This window comes from Condylostylus longicornis, unplaced genomic scaffold (assembly GCF_029603195.1).
Source record: "Condylostylus longicornis isolate FDR11 unplaced genomic scaffold, ASM2960319v2 ptg000055l, whole genome shotgun sequence".
Taxonomy (NCBI): domain Eukaryota; kingdom Metazoa; phylum Arthropoda; class Insecta; order Diptera; family Dolichopodidae; genus Condylostylus; species Condylostylus longicornis.
The window spans coordinates 4517803-4537849 of record NW_026578024.1 but is presented as its reverse complement, the minus strand read 5'-3'; the positions used below and the strand labels follow the sequence as shown (position 1 = coordinate 4537849).

The 20047-nt window shown below is 25.0% G+C and overlaps 2 protein-coding genes across 2 annotated transcripts in view; one reads left to right on the top strand and one right to left on the bottom strand.

The window, feature by feature from the left end:
- Window positions 1-240: 240 nt before the first annotated feature.
- The window catches only part of LOC129611953 (guanylate cyclase soluble subunit beta-1), a 142177-nt gene continuing 122370 nt past the window's right edge, over window positions 241-20047 (bottom strand). The window contains exons 12-16 of the mRNA XM_055525382.1: window positions 19446-19517; window positions 18064-18229; window positions 17497-17634; window positions 14571-14728; window positions 241-508 (exon numbers count right to left, since the gene is read on the bottom strand). Of these exons, the coding sequence (XP_055381357.1) occupies window positions 268-508; window positions 14571-14728; window positions 17497-17634; window positions 18064-18229; window positions 19446-19517 (775 nt within the window). The 3' untranslated portion in view covers window positions 241-267. The remainder of the gene's footprint in view (window positions 509-14570; window positions 14729-17496; window positions 17635-18063; window positions 18230-19445; window positions 19518-20047) is intronic.
- LOC129611655 (uncharacterized) lies at window positions 2141-14307 on the top strand. The gene is made up of 9 exons (XM_055524896.1): window positions 2141-2871; window positions 2932-3020; window positions 3837-3936; window positions 5144-5253; window positions 5347-5450; window positions 7053-7148; window positions 9842-9998; window positions 11283-11401; window positions 14036-14307. Exons 1-9 carry the CDS (start codon window positions 2742-2744, stop codon window positions 14157-14159), a joined length of 1029 nt encoding a protein of 342 aa, XP_055380871.1. The 5' UTR covers window positions 2141-2741; the 3' UTR covers window positions 14160-14307.

Sequence of the window (20047 nt, the reverse complement as noted above, 5' to 3'; positions counted from 1 at the left end):
CAAGAACTCTTTGAATTCCAATTTTATATTGTAAAATTCACAACAAAAGTAGGTTCGATATAAAAACTGACAATCTCAATGGTTGTTTGTACATAAATATATTATGTACAATCATTATTGTTGTATATATTATATTCAATTACATATACTGATTTTATTATATTTAATATTATTATATGTATATATATTTTTTTAATATTTTTTTATTTATTTGTACATACTTAATAATATACAATATATGATTTAATTGGTTATATCGTTTAACAATTATGTTGTATCCGATGGATTTATTTCAGAAGTACTTGTTGTTTCGTATACATCTTTAAAACTTGTTGTTGTGCTATTCGATAATGGTATATTATTACCACTTGGATTTGTTACCGATAATGTTGTAGTTGAACGTGTTAAAAACCAACATTCCATTGGTGTTGGTTTACCTTTCATAACAACTGGACCACGATATTCTAAATGAAATGAATTATCATGATTTATATCCTGGCATAATAATCTGAAATTTAAAAATATAAAAGAAATGAATGATAATTACAAAATGTTTAAGGTAAATATTTTCTAGCAAATTAATGTATTATGTAATAACAAATGTAGTAAGCTTGATATATAATTTATTTATTATTAAATTCATTTTGGAATTTCGATTAAATTTTCTTATTCAAATTACTATTAAATGTATTTGTAATTATTAAAATATTATTTAATTAATATAACATTTTAATTAGCTTAATATATTAATAATTGTGAAAATTTATATAATTTAAAACAGGTCATTAAACAATTTGCCATTGTTTTTTATTAAAACACACAAAACAGCTATAAAATTTTTTATTGCCATAATTTAATAAAATAAACTTTACAAATTTGAATTTGCTGTAAAATAATTAAGTAATATTCATACATGTTATAAAATTTTCGAAATATTAGGGCCCAGAACCGTTAATAACCTAAAGTGTTTATCACGGTTTGAAGTGTATTTGTTTTTGCAAATCATTTTTGTTAGAAATTTTGAATTAATTTTTATTAAAATTTGTGGGGGAAGTAGACTCTAATCAAAGTTGCTTTCTTTAAAACATAGCCGGTTTTTCAAAAATTTTTTATATACAAAACAGTGCTCTTTCTTACTACAATATAATTAACGACAATTTCTTGAAATCGACAAAACTCTATTAAAAAAACCTATGCATTAGGCCATAGATGAGTCAAATAGGAAACGAAATGAAAATATATGGTAATAAAATCTCGTACATAATTTTTATTATGAATGAATATTACTCAGTTATAATCGTATGTTACGATATAAAATTATGAAATAATTCCACAAGCGTTTTCTTTATAATTTTAAAATAATATAAAACCAAATAAGGTATTTCCAGCAATTTTTCAAACTTTTCTATTATAACAGAGTGTAACACATAACAAGCGTTCGTTTAAAACATTTTGGGAGTCATCTTACACTGGAGGAACAATGGTATAATTTGATAATTGGTTTGAAGAAATTAGTTATCAAAATTATTTAAACAGTTTTATTGCCAGTGATTGAAAAATTACAAATATGGTTTCCCCTCTCCAAAATAACAAAGCATGTGAAGTTTTTGATTAAACATTATAATGTAGGGATTAAAAATTGTTATACATTTTCAATTTTCAAAAAAATTTTAGCAGGAAGTAATGTTATTTTCAAATATTTATTGCGCTTTTACAAAAAGGTGGACGTCCACTTCGCCTTCAACTCAATTTTAATTCGAAACGGTTGAAATGGCACGGTCGTACTTTTTTAGCATTTTCATTTAAATATAACAATTGCCATAATATGTAAAAAATAGAATATTACCATATTACGTTATATTTTGGAAGCCCACAAAGTGCAGCACTACAATAACTTTCTAAACATATAACAATACCTTTAAAATATTTGTCGTATGCGGTATAGTAAAAGTGTATTTCATTGTTCTTCAATTTTATATTCTTAACCATTTCTTAACTGTAATAAAATCAATAGGGATTTGTGTATTTGGTGTAAAGTGGAATTTTAAGACCTTATTCAAAATCAATATAAATAATTTTGTTAAACAAAATATCTAAATAAAATAAAATTGTAAATAATTTTTACAGTACACAATTCGAATGCATTAATTGAAGTCGTTCGAAAAATTTCAATAAAAATTTTTTAAATTTTTTAAAATATTTAAAAGTTTTATTTTAAAAATATGACAAGCAATATTTTGAATTAATGAAAAAGTAAACAAAATTTTTATTAAAATAATTAAGAATTTTAAATTTAATTATTAAATATTACATCATAAGTTTTGAGGAGCTTTATATATAAATTATGCAATTGTTGCAATTGAAATTTCATAATACAATAAAGGAACGAACAAAGAAAATTCAGAACGGGCTTGTGTAGTGCGAACTGTAATGAAAAAATATTAGGAAGTGAAATTTTTTTTCAACAAAAGAGACTTATTTCCATTGGAATAATAAATAAGTTTGTGGATCGAAACAATTACAAACCAAAATAAATTTGAGTTTACCTACTCATATCGGAATATAGTGAAAAATTTTAAATTTGATTTTCAATTGTTGCCCAAATAACCAATGTGAAAAAAAAATTTAATATTTCTGTTTTTTACTGAGACATCGGCTAGCTCCGTTTTTATGCATATTTGTAAATATTTGCCAAAAAAATCGGAATAACTAATTTCAAAAGGACAAAAAATTAGTGAAATATGGAATTCGTTTTCGATTGTTTTTTTGAGGAAACATTTGACAGATTAGGTCGAAGTGGCCTACGTGATCGTTCTTCTCGGAGAAATGTTTTAGACCATTTAAATGCTGTGATTGGCGGTTGCAGTGAAGGTAAGCAATTCTTCTAGCTAACCCATATATTTAGGTTCTAAAATATTTTACTACCGGCAGGTGCTGATGTTTTACCAGAACAAATAGCACGTTCAGCTGTTTCAGCTGCTATTAGTTATCATCAAATGAAAAAACATGGCAACCATGAGGTAAAGAGCAACTTATATAAAATAAATCTTATGACATTGATATTGTAGTCGGCAATATAAATTTTCATTTAATTTTTATTGTGTGAATTTTCGACCAGCAAAAAATATTACTTACAATTAACAATATAACATTATTAATATCAAGTAGTACGAATATTTAATTGAAAAAAATATGAAATTGAGCAAGTAATTGGTTAATTGCATTTAATATGAGCATAACTTCAGCAGTGAGAAAGAACCTATCTCGAGTTAACAACTCTACAATCGGGCTTATGGCATCAAAAGTTTTTGAAAATATAATCTACCTTCATTCTCAATTCCTCACTGATATGGCTATGAAATAAAGAAAAATTATAAATGGATCCATACATTATTCCCTATCTCAAACACAAGGTCTCATTTAATAAGCTCCCATTCAATATTTGATCTACGAATTAAAATAATTCGCCTGTATAAATTTATGAAAACGCAAAGGTCCGGTTTTCTTTTTTGATACCGAATTGGTTAATTAATCCGAATTTACTTCATATGATATTAGAGATTTCATATTCAATTTAAATTAAATTTTTTTAGTAAATTTGTTCGAACTACTCCTCTTACATTAGAACAATAACAAAGTACTATTCTGTGTGTGCTGCTGATTTTATTGTTAATTTAAAGTATAAAATAAGTTTTCGCATAATATCATTTTAACAGTCAAAAATGTTATAGAATGCGCGTTTTCTCAAATTTTCTTCATATTTTCACAGCATGTTAACTTTCTTATTACTTTTTTTATTTTATTGTTTTTTTTATTTTTTTTATTTATATATTTAGATATGTCTTATGGGAAAATTTCACAATATATTGTATATAGCTTTAAGAACATGCTGGGATTATGGTGTTAGAGATTCAGAACTTGTTGTACAATTGTTAGGTAAGTGAAAAAACTTGATATGTGTACATATATAGATAAAAAAAATTCAATAAAATACAGGTTTTACCCACAATATTCTTTAGTTTTTCTTAAATTTTTAATTTTAGTTCTCTAATATAATTTCTCCCTTAAAAACATTATCTATATTTTATTGCATTTCTTTACTAAACTTCACATATGTGTGTATGTATTATCGTAAATTTAAACATTAAAAAGTTAAATGCTTAATGTTACGTAATAAATTTTTATTATTGTAAATTTATTTTCTTATTTTCTTTTTTCTCTTTATTACTATTATAAAAGTCCAAGTAAAATTCATGTTAATAGAGTTGATTACATCACACACGAAACATAAATATTGTGTTATATTTTTATATGTATGCAGTATGTATCATTTGAGTATCTTGGAAAATATGTACACATATACTTGTAAAGTATTCGTTAAAGTTTATAAAGTTTCAAAAGAAACATATTTTGTTTTCGTAAAACTTCTTGTTATTAAGGCGATCTTAAATTGAGAGAAATTAAAATATTTTTCCCACTTTTTCTAAATTGCTATAACAAAAGGGTGTTCAAGCTGTTCATAATGCGAGGTACGCGTCTCAATTGCCGAAGGAATTCTTTACTGAATATAAATAAAATTTTGTTCTTGCAGTGAAACCCTGTAGTCCCTAAAGTAGGGGTAAAAATTAACTTAAGATTTAAATTTGAAAAGTTTGATCCATAATGCTGGAATTTTCAGATGGGATAGATCATCAAAATTGAACCCATCAACTTGTGTAATTTAGAATACCGATGTCTAATTTGAATTCATAATATCAATATTATTGATTAACAAACTACGATTTGCCTCTTAATATTTAGCATTTAAGAATATTTAAAGCGTATTATAAGCGTATTTAAATTCCTTTCATATATAGCAAATATAACTTAGATTTTAAATAATTTATCCCGCCTTTTCAGTCGCCTTTCTAATTCATTTTCAAATTATACATTAAAAAAAGTTGTGATTAAATTTTGTATAAATCTTTCAAAAAACCAATTGCGGAATACGAAAAACTCTTTTTACTTGGAATTTCTATTATACGGATACGAACATAGTGTAATATTCACTCATTTTCTACTCACTCGGCAAGTAAAAAAGGCGAGATACATAATCAAGTCCAAAAAATTAAACTTTAATCAAACTTATTTTTAATATTTTTAGAGGAAATTTATTCATGTGAAAAAACTTTTGAAAGATTATTTTTGGGAGCATTATTTGGACCAAGTGCACCACATTTCATAGCTGGATGGAAAAGTGATTTTAATAACCAGGTATATCTTTGTCATTCTAATCGGGAATCTTTGAACATAGAGCTTAACTTAAAAAAATATTATATTTTTTCAAAATTGTTTTGTGTTTTTTAGGAAGAGAACACGAAAGCGGTTGTTTATTTCTTAGAACATGCAACTTGGTTAAATTTTCATTTACCCTTTGTCATAAATAATTACGAAGGCGAGAAATTACTTAGGTATGTTAAAATATTTTTATCATAATCAGATTATTCACTTGGTGTATATTTATCGAATTTATGTATTCGTACCTATAATTATTTATACGAAAATTATAATATTTTGGTAATTGACTGTAATTTAAAAGCAATTAAGTTAATAAGAAATTTCGACTAAACTATAAATACCTTTTTATATACATATATGAAACTAATGAACGTTATTGGATAAAAATATATAGAAAAGCTGTAAATTTTTTTTCATTTTTCGGCTCATTACCCTATTAACTAACAATTTTGTATTCCATTAGCCACGAAATATGTACGTCTTATTTAAGTTATTTTCTATATCTTGTGGAAAGCAGTAGAAAAATTTGATCGAAAAATCAAAAGGATGAGAATCGATTATTATTAGTTCTAATAGGTGATTTTTAAAAAAAAATATTCATATTTTATTCAATGGAAACTTTCTAAGTTTTGAAGCCCTTTTTTATAATTTGATCTAAAAATAAATTTTTGTTTAAAAAGGTCACAAAGAAAATATTTGTCTGTTATAAAAATAACATTTTTATGTTAGCTATTCTTTTGAATCCTTTTAGTCCCTTTAATTAATAACCTAGATGTTGTTTTTATTTTCTTTTTTTGTTTGTTGGGGACACCATAATTTTTTCAAATTATCTTTCATTTTTCCCTCTACAACATTAATCGTGATATGACAAAGGTTTAAACTGAAAATTAATAGGTTTTTTTCGTGCCCATATCATATAGAATTTCGGATAAGGAAAATATGGAAAAGCCACGATTTTCAATTTCCTCATTATCTTAAACGAATGATTGCAATAAAGCCGATAAAAAAGATTTTTTTTCTAGATGTAAAAATAAAAAAAAAATATTTTTTATATTTTGTATAGAGAAAGCGTGTATTTTTTATTGGTAAAAAAAAAGTGGTGTCGATATGCCAATTGGTATGAAAGTAATACTGCGTTCACAATATGGGGTAAAAATATTTGTCGCTCTTTTCTTGAATGAGCTTTTTAAGCTAGTGCATACGAGAGACATTCACTTGTACTGGAGAGTTTTTGGAATGAGGAGTTAAACTCTTAATCTTCATTAGTTTTTGTTTTGAATTTCACTCTATAGATTTTATTTGCAAAGGAAAACGAAATCTAGAGAGAAATCTTTTGTTGTTGTGATAATGGCCTTTGGGTAATTTGTGGGGTTTAGAATCGAAGCGATAGAATTGTAGGATACTATTAATTGTTACATTTCTTGAGTGTATTCGAAAAATTTTATGTGGTAGTTATTAAAAATTTTCAAATTTATTGGCAGTGAAGTTAAACAATTCAACTTCCAAGTAGATATTTGATTTAAAATTCCTACTAATGCAATTTGAACGATCTTCAATTATAACATTTTTATATATTTTTTGATGAAAGAGAGACATACGCTCCAAATCAAATGAAATGTTTTCTATTACTGATTTTAAATTTTAAAACTTTAACATCAAGACGAAAATATCCTCTTTTTTTCTACTTTTCATAGTCTCTAAACCATTTATTTCACCTCATTTTCTATAAAATTATTATTATTTTTTCTGTTTATTTATTTTTCTTTTCTATATAGATTCATTGATATCCCGATAGAATCATGCGGAAAATCATCACCATTACGTGTGGCTTTACAAGCAACTGCACCCGATATATTGTTGATCTTATTAAGGTAAACGATTTTTCTTTGGTATACAAATGATAAATATTATATATGTACGTAATTATGTATAAATATATTGTATAAATTAAATGAGACTCTATAGTCTATACATACACAACCTATTGTGAGGTTTTCTATATAAAATAGGCGCATTGGTTTTCTTTTTATTTCCGTACGAACGTATGTTCGAAGGGTATTATAAATTTGCCTTACCGTTTGTAACGCTAAGAAATAATGGTCTGAGATATAGACTCAAGTGTATTTTTTTGATCAACATCGAATTCTGAGTCGATTTAGCTTTGTCTGTTCGTCCGTCCATCCGTCCCAGCGATAACTCAAAAACTAATTGAGCTAAGTTCACCAAATTTTTACAAATGATTTTTTATAATAACAGCCAGAACCCTATTTAAATTGGATATGATTGGGGTACTGGTTCGGGTAGCTGCCATACAATTTCAAAATTTATTTGACTATACCTTAGAAATTATAAAAGTTGTGATATTGAAATTTCACACAAGCGAATATGTTAGTAGGGCCAATGTGCTTGTTAAAATGCGCTGAAATTCCTCGGCTCTTTCTGGTAGCTGCGATAAAACTACAATAGTGGTTTGGCCATTTCTTAGAAAATATTGAAAATGCGGTACTGAAACTTTGCATAAATTAATATGGTATTATGGCAACCTAAAGCTGCCCACAGTCTGTCTCATAGTCAGCTATGGCATTTTTATTCGCAAATAGGATAACAAATTCGTACGGGAATCACAGAGTTGACACGGTCAACCCTATTTTTTCTCGTTTAATTTAATTTTTAAAATAGAATAGGAAGAATTACAATTATTATAAAAACCACCTACCGAGCTATTCATTCTCCATTATAATTTTGAAAAGGATAATAGAAATTACAAATAAAGCTTTAGATGAAAATTGTTTTTTTTTTGTTATTAATAGATGGTTTCAATTTTTAGCGGAAATTTTTTCACTTTTACTATTTCTATGATTTTACTGACTTTTGTAACATAATTTGATTCATCCAGAAATTTGGGTTATTGATTTTGATTATAATTGTATAAGATGAAATGCTGATTGGAATCAATCACTTAAAATTATTTCACTATACCATTAACTTCTATGTTGAAAGAATTGGTAATGTAAGGTAATGTGAGTCGTATATGGTAATATTTGTTGAGCTGAAAGTTTTTTGCATCCACCATGAACGATTTATTTGTAACTTATTTTACCATTTTTGTGTTTCAAATGTCCAAATAATACTTTTAATTTTAAAGTATGCCAAATATCAACTTAGTGCAATATAAGTGAAACTTTCAAATATGCAATTTGAAAGTTTCACTTATAATTCTTTGCAAAAATGAAAATAGTAACATCAAACTGGCAATTATTGTCATGCGTCTAGGGATTTTAATTCTAGTATATACATTAAAATAAATGTCTTGTGGTACGAATTCTTCTATTTCACTTACAAATAAACTAACACTGCAGAATTCATATCAGAATTTTCACAAACTTCAACTATTCTTATTTCTTAATCAATTCCCAATTAATTTAATTTGAAGTTGATTCAATCGGAAATTTGGTTTCTATACAAAATATAATATTCATAGATTAAAATTAAATGATAAAATTTCAATCTAATATAATCAATATAACCATATTATAGAATGAATAAAAATTTAATTAACGTACAAAGAACTCTCGTATTGAAATTCTTGCATATAATTAAATTTTTCAATTGAATGCAATATTGAAGATCTAATATACCCTACAACATAGTAGTACTCGTATGTTGATTATATCATAGCGTATACTAAATTTGGTATAAGGTTTGTAATAACTTTAAGTAAGCGTTCGCAATTTGAAAATGTGCACGTAATCTTGTTCAGTGTGAAATTTCGCATTAAATTAGACATGTCTCAATCGTATAATAACTCAAAACCCAAAAAATTGTTTCATTTCTGAAATAAAGATATCAAAATGAAATTTTCTATACGTCGGTCCAATCATATCTTACGCATATATCCAGAAAGTTGTAATAGAAAACTGTACTATTTACGCTAGCTTCCATACAAGTCTAAAAAATAGTAATAAATATTGCAAAAATTAATTGTTATAATCAGATTGTCATGGATGTAGGGTGTAATTTTGTCGGTTAAGGTCGACTGAATCGTTTTTTATTTTTATATACTTATTTTTCAATTTTATACCTTAACCACAATCTATATGTATGAAGGTTATATTGTAATTCTATGGATTGATTTAATAAGATAAAATTACTTTAATAATAATTGTTGATAAAATAATGATGTTGATGATGAAAATTATAATGATGATTTGCATAGAAATTTTTTTTTAAATTGATGCAATATTTTCATTTATTTCCAATTAGAGTAGAAAACAGGTTTTTTCTTATACAATTTTCATTTTCTATATTTATCTAAAATTTACTTAGGGAAAATTTAAAAGCAACTTTACGAAATATGTTCAATTGAATTTATGTACTTTGAGATTTTGAAAAAATGCAATATGGAAAACTAAATTTTTTGTATCTAATGCAGGGTTCTCGAGATTATTTTACTGAATTTTTAAAAATTGTTAATTTAGTTTTGAAAAAGTAGCTGTGAAATTTCTTAATTTACTCATACTCTGCATTTTATTATCAATTGACAATTAAATTTTACATTTTGTAGGTATGGTGCTGAACCTTTGCCGAATGATGGAGGAAGTTCTCCAGTATTATCTCTACTAGATAAATTACTTGACTGTGATCGTAAATACGTTTACCAAATGGTGATATGTTTAAAAATACTTTTGAAAAACATCCCTATTATTGAGATGCCATTCAAGGTAATTAATTTTTTTTAATTTAGTTTTTTTTTTTGGAAAGTATTAGAATAAAAGTAGCAATTATTTTAAAACCTTGTAATTCTTGTTTGTCAATGCTTATACCGTAAATATTTTAGACTTTACTGCTTTTATATATTATTATTTTATTTAACATTTTTCAAATTAGTTTACAATTACACAAGAGACGATAAATTTTTTCCATAAACAATTTAAAGGTTGACATTCTCCTGTGACGTTATTAGAGTGCAACGTTTAATAATGGCATATATCTAGGACCCACAGCAACTGCAATTTACAAATACAAACGTAGTTATTTGCAAATTGATTATGATAAAGAACCTTTTGAATATTAAAGAGAGATTGATAATATTATTAAATTGACAAGATTATCGTTAGATTACTTCATAAAAATTCAATAAAATAAATTTACGATAAAAAAATTAATAATATTATAGGTGTGTCTTGTGCATGTACTTATATTAATCTTGCTATTTACAATAGAAGTGTGTGTATTTATAAGTCAATTTCACATTGCATTTTTAAAGATGAAATTTAATTTTTCCTATAATAAATTTTTATTTGAAAATTTTCTCCATGCATTCGTTGCAAGCATCTCGAAATTTGATCTGCGTGTTTTCAAATTGAAAATAAAGGCTGAATTAGTACGTTACTATACCATATTGTCACGGAGTGAAACGGGAGTATCGTAATGATTGTTTTTGAGAACTCATACTATAATCTTAAGGAGTGTAAGAGAACTAAATTGAACATTTAAAGATTGTACTTCCCAATTTCCAAATTCGTGCTTTAAGAGCAAATTAGAATGACGTCAAAATTTATTACAATTTTTAAAGGAATTCAGGAAGTTATAAAAGCTTCAATTTTGAGTTGCATTCCTTAATCTTACTCTAGATCTCTTCTAAAATCTTCCGCAACTTCCGTTTGTTGTTTCAAATATAAATTTAACGGGAAAAATTCACTTAGTTTCTTATATTTTATTTCCTTTTCTTTTTCATTTCGTTTTTCAATTCAAAGAAAATTTTTTTAAGCACGAAAATTGGTTCATGCATAATATACCACTTTAGAATACAATATACTTTTATGTCTGCAAAGTTCTTGCTATAGATGGCAGCAAAAAAATAGAAAAATTTTAAATTTTTTTCTTATTTTTTTCTTTTTTTTCTATTATATTTTTATGGCTTTTTCACTTACTCCTCTTTTTTTCTTCTTTCTTATTTATTTATTTATTCAATTGGAAATATATTTATGGAAAATTTTTTTTAGCCATATTTGTATGAGGAACGAAAGGAGAGATTTTTAGATAAATATGGATGTCTATTATTGGATAAAATTATAACGAAGGAACAAGTGTTTGGAGTTATGAGCTTAAAACATTTATGCAGGTTAGTTTTCAAGATATTGCTAAGTTCATTGATTGTATAAATCTATAAAGAATATGAACCTATATCGATCTATGAGAATTATACGTTCGCTTTGTTACGCAGTTCAACATGTTTATTAACCTATACAGCATTCATCTGCTACAATGGTTTTTTTCTTTCTCTAACACTAATAAGAGAATTTCAGGAGGAAAAACTCAAAGAGGGAGAAAAAAATATCAAAAAATGTACGAAATTGTTTTAAATCCAACATGGATCAAACAAATATTGGAGTGATAAAATAGCGTTTAGGTTAGAACATGTTCAACAGTGTAATACAGCTGAATATAAATTAGTATTTAATTTTCATCGGGTTGCGTAAGATCGTTTTTGGTTATATCTACGTAGTCTAATGTATTTTTAACAATTTAAGTGTATCGATTCGTAAAAGAGAGTACTTTTTATAAAACAACAAAAAAATTAATAATAAATTATTAGAATTTATAAAAAATATTAATTTAATGGATTTAATACCTTAAAATTATAGCTAATTTAGAAATTGTAGGAAGTATACAGATATAAAAACAATAGCAGGTATACAGATACATATATTATAAGAAAATGCCATGAAAAATATAAAATATTACATCATTCGTGTCTAAGAAAGAAATTCTAGCAAAAAATTATAGACAAAGTAGTCGCTAAAATGTTATCGAGAGGCTGGTAAATTCGTTTTTGAAAATGTTTAAAATCGCTATTTCTAATGAAAATACTAAAACATTAAATAAGAATAAATTACATTTTGCTAAATTATGGAGATTTTGAGGTATAAACTTCAAAATTTTCAAATTTAATTTTTATTATCGACCCATGCACTCCTTAAATAATTTTAATATTAATACCATATTTACAATTTTTAACACTGTATACCATATGAAAATCATTACTATTAAAAAATTTCAATTTTAAAATTGAAAATTTGTATTTGAATGAAAATCATCTATACCTTATTAAGAAGGCGAAAAATTTTGTAATTATGGATTTAAAATTGAATTTCTAATGTTAATTTTAACAAGTAATAATTGTACGCACACATGTATTACATGTAATATGATTTGCTTTCCAATAAGAGTATAAAATCGCTGTTTCCTGCAAAAAATTACTATGTATGTATACATATATGCACATACTACAATATTGTTATGAATTACGTATAAATAAACATTTTAATTATTTTGGCTTAATAATTCAAAAAATAATTGTATATAGCTCACGTTGTTTTATAAATGAAAGTGTGTATTCCTAATATAAAAATAATTAATCAAATATAAAGTTTGCAATTGTAATTATTATGAAAAATTAATTAGAATATTCAAGTAGCAGATTATAAAGTGCAACTTATTGGTAATTTTACAAAATAATTTATTGCAGGAGTGTATTTGCAATATAATTTTATTTTCGTTAATGCTGATAGCAGATTATTATTAATTTATTTTAAAAAATTATTTACGGAAAATTTATATTTTCAAATATTATTTAATTAAAATAAGCGGGTATACAATATAATTAACTTATTTTGCAAAATTTATTGAGAATTAGGAATTAGTTTATTTTTTTACTATCACTGAAATCTTTGTAATAAACAGCATCCTTTCCATTTATTTAGTTGAACTCTCAAATGAAATTTAAGTCTTGTTTAGAAGGAAACTCACCATATATGAGATTAGAAGATGTTTTTTTGATTCTTAATCTTTCTATTAACTAAACCAGTGGTAACAATTTAATAAATAATTTTAGCTTAAAGTTTTTGAGGGAAAGCCGATAATCTTCTTTGAATTTAATTTGGAAAATAAAATTTTTATAAGAAAAAATTTTAATTTCCTTTACTTTTTTTATTAAATTATTTTTTTTCTGTGTTAAAGTGATACTTCCTATCCGTTTTTCTTCAAAACATAACATTACATAAATGTTTAAACTTTTTAACAGAAATGAACTTTTAAGAAATGGTTAGAGAAGAAAATTTTTTTTTGTTGAAGAAGTTTTCCGTTTACCATATTTTTTGTTAACATAAATTATTCGTAAGAAGGAAAATTTCTTAATCAAATTTTCAACAGAAAAATATTATTGAAAATGAAAATAAATTTTTCGTTATAAGGTAGGCTAATGATAATAATTTTCTTGGAAAAATTCAAAATTTTCATAATAAAAGCCGCGTTTTTTCTTCCAAAATTTGATATTGTTCATGAAAATTTTCGCAGAATTTCGGTTTATTTTTTTGAATTTAATAAGACAATTTTAAAGAAATGTTTATGAAAAAATTTCAAATAAAATTAGAAAAATATTATAGAGAAGTAATATAAAGTTTGGTAAAATACAGGTTTTTGTTTCAAGAAAGTAGTAGAATGTAACAACGTTAAACAGGAAGCGCTTATGAAAATTTTAATCAGGATAATGCAACAGAACGCAAAATTTTCTTCTTAGAAGGAAATTTTGCTAAAAAATTTTGGGAAATTCTTCTCTTCATTCAATAAACTGTTCTTATTATGATAAAACACAGTGTGACCGAGAAGAAAATAGTAGACAACCCCTAGATTTATGCAATTTAATTTCATAATATTATTTAAAATGTTCATGCAATTTAATTTAATATTCTTTCAGATGTCGTATTCGTGATTTGCTAAGACAAAATTCTCAATTACCAATTGGTATTGATACATTACGTTTACCAAAGAAATTACAACGATATATAGATTTAACAGAGGAGATCGACAAAAATTTTTAAGTCAAATTTAGTTTTAAAATTAATTTCTTTAGTTTTGTATTTAAAAATATAATTTTAATTTTTAAATATTTTATTGTAATAAGAATAATAAATTTAATTGTATTATAAAATGTAAAATATTGTCATATTAAATCCTTTTATCTTTTAATTTTAAGGTTTTGCTTGAAAGTTTTTCTCTTAAGACACTTTTTAAGTAAAATTTAACTCTTCACTAAAAGATTTTGAAACGATGAACTCCTATTATCCAATTTACGTTTACAAGTCAAAATTTTAATGCGTTCAATGATCATTTTAATTTCATATCGTAAATATTTTCAATATAATTTAAAAATTTATCAATTTCTAATTATTTTATATTTTAAATATTATAAATATAAACATTTATTCAGTTTAAAATTACATGCACCTTACCTATATGTTTCTTCACTAACATTAATTTTTCCTGGTACACCAGTGGTTTCAGTTCGACTTGTTAAATTAACTGTATTACCAAAAAGGCAATAACGAGGTACACGATTTCCGATAACACCTGTTACAACTTCACCTGAATGTATTCCGATAGTGATTTGCTGTAAATATAATTTATAAAATTTAGAATTATAGCAACACATTGTCACATTTTGTACAGAAATAATTTTGTACAGAATAGATATTTAACATGGAAAACAGATTTTATTTATTTCCCATACTAAATAATTTTAGGTTCTAGATTCAAGCTATTGTGTATAATTACAAAAATACTAGAAAATTTACTGTAACTTTGATTTGAAATTAGACCCGAAACCATATGGTAGTAACTGAAAATATTGTTTATTCCATTTTTCATTGTTTGCATTAATGACAAGGATTTTTAAAATAAGATTCTCGGAATCTTATGTTTTCTTTTATTAAAAAATGTGATATGAATTTAAAATATTGTGGTAAACAGAATTTTCACTTTTCTTCTAGATTTGTTATTCAAAATGTGGAAAATATTTCCATTTTTCAAATTTTTATAGTTATCATTTCGTACAAATATTTTTTTCGTATAAATAAAATTATGTAGAAGGAAGAGTAAAAAATTATTTTAATTAGATTTTAATAGATTATTGTTAAAAATGTACATACATTTAAGTCTAGTGTTACCATAAATCATAACTGAAATTATTGTTCCTTCTTTTGTAAGTTATGGACCTAGAGTAGATTTATAACAAATTTTCCTTTATTGAGAATGAAAACACGACTTTCTCATCATGAATTCGTATTAATGTATTTTTTTAAGTAAAACTGCATGACAATTGGATTTTTTCTATATACAGTACGGAATCCGAAATATTCTTAGTCTTTGTAAGAAGTCTTGAAATTTGTAATAATAAACTAAAGGAAAAATTGCATGTTTGAATTTAACTACATGGAAATTCTGTGACAAAGATATAAAAGTACAATCTACATTGGTTTTTGAAATTTTTTTGTAAATGCTTTATTAAATTGAGCGATGGCTCTTGAAGGTAGTTAAAAGAGAATCCTCTTAGCAAATTGATTTACTATTAAAGTTAAAATTATTTTCTATTGTATTTGAAAATATTATTTTAAATTTAAGTACACGCAATAATTTTGTGTTCCATTTACAAAAGGGCTCTTGAAATTTATTCGTGTAGAATTAATTTATTCTTCAGAGTACCAAACAATCAACAGTTATCAAATATTTATTTCACCCATTTTATGTAAACCTTACATACATATCTTATTTATAACATTAAATCAGAGTAATTTATAAAAAAGAATATTACCACGTCTTCCTTAAGAATAATACCATAAAAATAGTTAACATAATGGTTACCCTGAAAATTTTTATGGAAAAACTTTTTGTAAACTTTAATTCTACTTTTCTTTTTCAAACAAACGCACGTACATAAAAAGAAAAAATTTTTTTTCCTTGAAATGGTATGGAATTTCCTTTCCAAGGTAAAAAAAAAAATCCTATTCTCGATTTTTTTTTATCATCATCTTCATTAGGATTCCATTTTTGACTTTTTATTTTTTCTATATGAGGGTGATAATTTTTGGTATTAGTATTCATATTAGTAGAAAATGTACTCCTACAATCAAGATAATCTTAACTAAAAAACTTTGTTTTATACAAAGTTTTCGAATTTATAAGCATAAAAAAAAATTTTGTGCTCTTTTGTTCCACATTACTTTTAACATTATTTGTCTGTCAATTATTACTCTCTCACATATACTGCATATATGTTACTACTATGCATATATCTGAGCATTATGTATTTGGGGACATAAAATATGTGCTTTTATAAAAAAAAAGAAGGTTAAAAGTTTGGGGAAATATTTTGTGGGTACTGTAAAAACAGAAATTTATTTAGGAATACGAGATTTCTCCTATTGATAAGCTTGGACTATAAAAGATTAATATGTTCGCTAGTTTTAAAATTAATTGTCTTGTAGCTTCAAATATTCGAATGTTTACTACGACTTACAGAAATTATTTTCAACTGTCGCTTAAAACTGATTTTTAGAAATTTATCTACCCTTCAAAAATTTCTCAACGCTACTAATTTGGAAATATTTTATAAGCTTTTTTGGGGTCGTTTTAGAGCCTACTTAGGATGAGTCTAACTGTCGGATAAATTTGCGATCAAAATCTCAACTAGTTTCCATAAACCTCTTTTCTCTATTTAATCACCTATTATAGGATCTATTTTTATATACTTAAGTACTATAGAAGTATTCTTTTGTGGAATCACTTAAATGTTAAAAATTTTGTTTTTTTAATTATTCTAGGAAATTTGCTTCAAATAAACCCTCTTTATTACGGTTAATTTATTTTCAATATGGTTTTCTGGTGTTATAAAAAAAAGTATTGTAAAGAAACTTTTCTCAAGAATTTTCACATTTTTTTTTGCTGTCGTAAAGATTAGAAATTGCATTATGGATTCTTTGGTTTTTTACTCTTAAAGACAATGAACTTACTCGTAGAACAAAAATTTTTTTTTTTAGTTTTTATATTGAGGAATTTCAACTTTTATTTTCCACATTAATTTTAGAAAGTAGAAACCAAAGAAAACAGGAAAACCAAACGAAAAAAAATTATTTCTATGTAAAGACCACACTTTTTTTTTTCTTGAAACAGAAAAACTTTTAAGAACCTATAGTTTTCCTAATATTTTAAAAGTTTTTGGTTGCACCTTGTTTAAATTCAATAATAAATAACCAATCAATATAGCTACAAGTTTAGTTGAGTGCAATATTGAAAAATTTAGAATGCATTTTTTGACATTTTGAAAATTATAACAATTTGTATAACAGTTTTTATATTATAACACTTTAATAAAATACTTACAACTGGATTTGGTCCCATTTTAACATTTTTTGCGATATCCATCATATCTAAAGCTAATCTGCATACAGATTTTGCATGATCTTCACATGGATGTGGTAAGCCAGAAACAGCCATATATTTATCACCAACAGTTTCAACCTGAAGAATATACAAAAAAGGATAAAAGTTATTTTTAAAGGAAGTAAAAGTGGATAAACGTCTTTGTTTATCACAAGTAAAAAAAAATTTAGAAATTTTTGTCTACAATAATCGTTTTAAAAGGATAATCTACAACAATTCACAAGCCAATAACTGCGGTAATTTTAAAAATTTTCATTTGCATTTTCTTATGTAATCAAGTAGCATAATATGCCGATTCTATATTCCAGCATAATTAGTATTTTTTCAACAGATAATCAAAAATCATTATAAAATTTTAAAAAATATACAAAATGTTAATTTTTGAGGACTTTAATAAAAATAACAACAGCTGCTCTTCATTTCCCACAGGCATGCATATATTTAATTATAATGCGTACCGGGCTATTAAATGCAATGCTTAATTCTAAGATTCTGAATATTTCTTACCTTATAAACATTGGCATTTCGTTTAGAATCTGTTAAGGCATCAAAAATTGTATATAATTCATTTAACATTTTTACGATTTTCATGGCACCTTCAGCATCTGTATTCGCAGCACAATATTGTCCAAATCCAACAATACCAGAAAACATAAGTGTAACATAATCATATCTGAAAATAAATATAAATATAAGCTAATTTTAAAATTAAGTAAGTTAAACTATGTACATAAAATTTAAAGATTCTAACCATTTAAATTGACTTTAGTCAATATTTATTTTTGCTTTTGATAGCATAAAGTCCTTAACATGAAAACACAAATCTGTTTGACTTTAAATTATATAAAACTATTTTCATTCAGTCATAACGTTGAAATCGAAATGATTCTCTAGTCAAACAAGAATAGGATAAAAATAATGTGTCTACAATTGTCTAAAACGTAGGTATCAAATTTTGCAAATTGGTATTAATTTATAGTAGAATGTGGTAAAATAGTGTTAACTTTTTTGGGGTTTATTAATTATTATTGTGAACAAGAACTTTGTATATATGGTGTCTGTTTTAAAAACCCAAAAACAAATATTCGACATTTTTATTTGACCTTTAATTGTTCGTCAATTTTAATGGATCCATCGCTAGAAAAAGTTTAAAACAGCATGAATCTTGTTTAGTTATAACAAAGTATGAATCGATTACCTTACAATACCCTATGTCCCCGCCTTAATAAACTAAAATTATATCCAGAATATGTGGCCTAAATTGTGTTTAATTTTCTTTTTTATAATATTCTTTAGTTTTAATCTATGGGAAATTTGTACAAATTAAGGGTTAACTTTTTGTTAAATGACTATGATCTATTTATATTTTCACACTCCCTGCCCTTCTTATGCAAATATTATTTTTTGTCCAATTAGTTACCTTGTAAATTTTTTTCTTGCTCGTATTTGTCTAAAAAAGTCAATTTTTTCTTATGTAACTATAAAAAAGGGCAATTTAATTTAATTTTTTTTCCTAAAATTTTATTTGTCTTTTTTAACCATACAATAAATAAATATATATATTTGTTTAATATCAAAAAATTAAAGGATTAATATCAAAAAATTAAGGGACAGAAAGAGAAGATGCTTTTTTGGTTGAAATTTAAAGGAAAAAATTTTTTCGGTCAATTTTATTTTACCTAATTAAACATAAGGAGATATTTTTATTTATTTACGGTATTAGGTATTTGCCATAATGTGTATAAGACGTTCTAATATGATTACAATATAGGCTTATAACTTAAAATGATGTTACTTTATATAGGTAGTTATTACCATGTTTAAATATTCACTTAATGTGTGCTTAATATGTTGAGGGTTTTTTAAGAAAAATTCAATTATCTACTTACCTTTTTGGTGGTACTGGTCTTTGATGCCGTAATTCATTTGCTACACTCTTAGGAAGTACTGAATATAATAATCTATACAAAGAAAATAAATATTAAAATTGTTAAAAGAGATTAAAGTAAATTAATCTATTTGACAAAAATTTTAGTTTGTAAAAGGTATTTAATTGATATTTAACTATATGGTGAAATTTTATAGTCAAAGTCGAGCAACTTTTCTTAGGAATGGGAAAGAGTTAAATTAAATTTTATTAAGATTTAAAATTTAGTTTAAAATTCAAAAGAATATATTAAGCGTATATGACTATAGGATGCGACACCATCGCATATAATTTTACCAAATAATTTTGAGATTTTTTTTAAAACCGAACTAAGGAAAAAAGGAGCGAACTTTAGCCGTCTCCAAGGTGTTATGGGTATTTTGTTAGACAAAGTTTTTCCTAACTTTCTTGAACCCTTCAAAACTACAATTAGAAGTTCATCCCCTTCACACGAGCATCCCATTTTTAGAAAAGATTCAAAGGAATTCAAGAGCTGTAACACTAGATTTGGACCACCCTGTATATATCATTTAAATAATATGTGTATATGATTAATTAAATACC

Bases quoted from the DNA above. Each gene is read 5' to 3' on its own strand.
- LOC129611655 (XM_055524896.1), top strand. From the start codon at position 2,742: ATGGAATTCGTTTTCGATTGTTTTTTTGAGGAAACATTTGACAGATTA. The intron at 2,872-2,931 runs GTAAGCAATTCT...TACTACCGGCAG, and splicing joins GATTGGCGGTTGCAGTGAAG to GTGCTGATGTTTTACCAGAA. The intron at 9,999-11,282 runs GTAATTAATTTT...AATTTTTTTTAG, and splicing joins TTATTGAGATGCCATTCAAG to CCATATTTGTATGAGGAACG.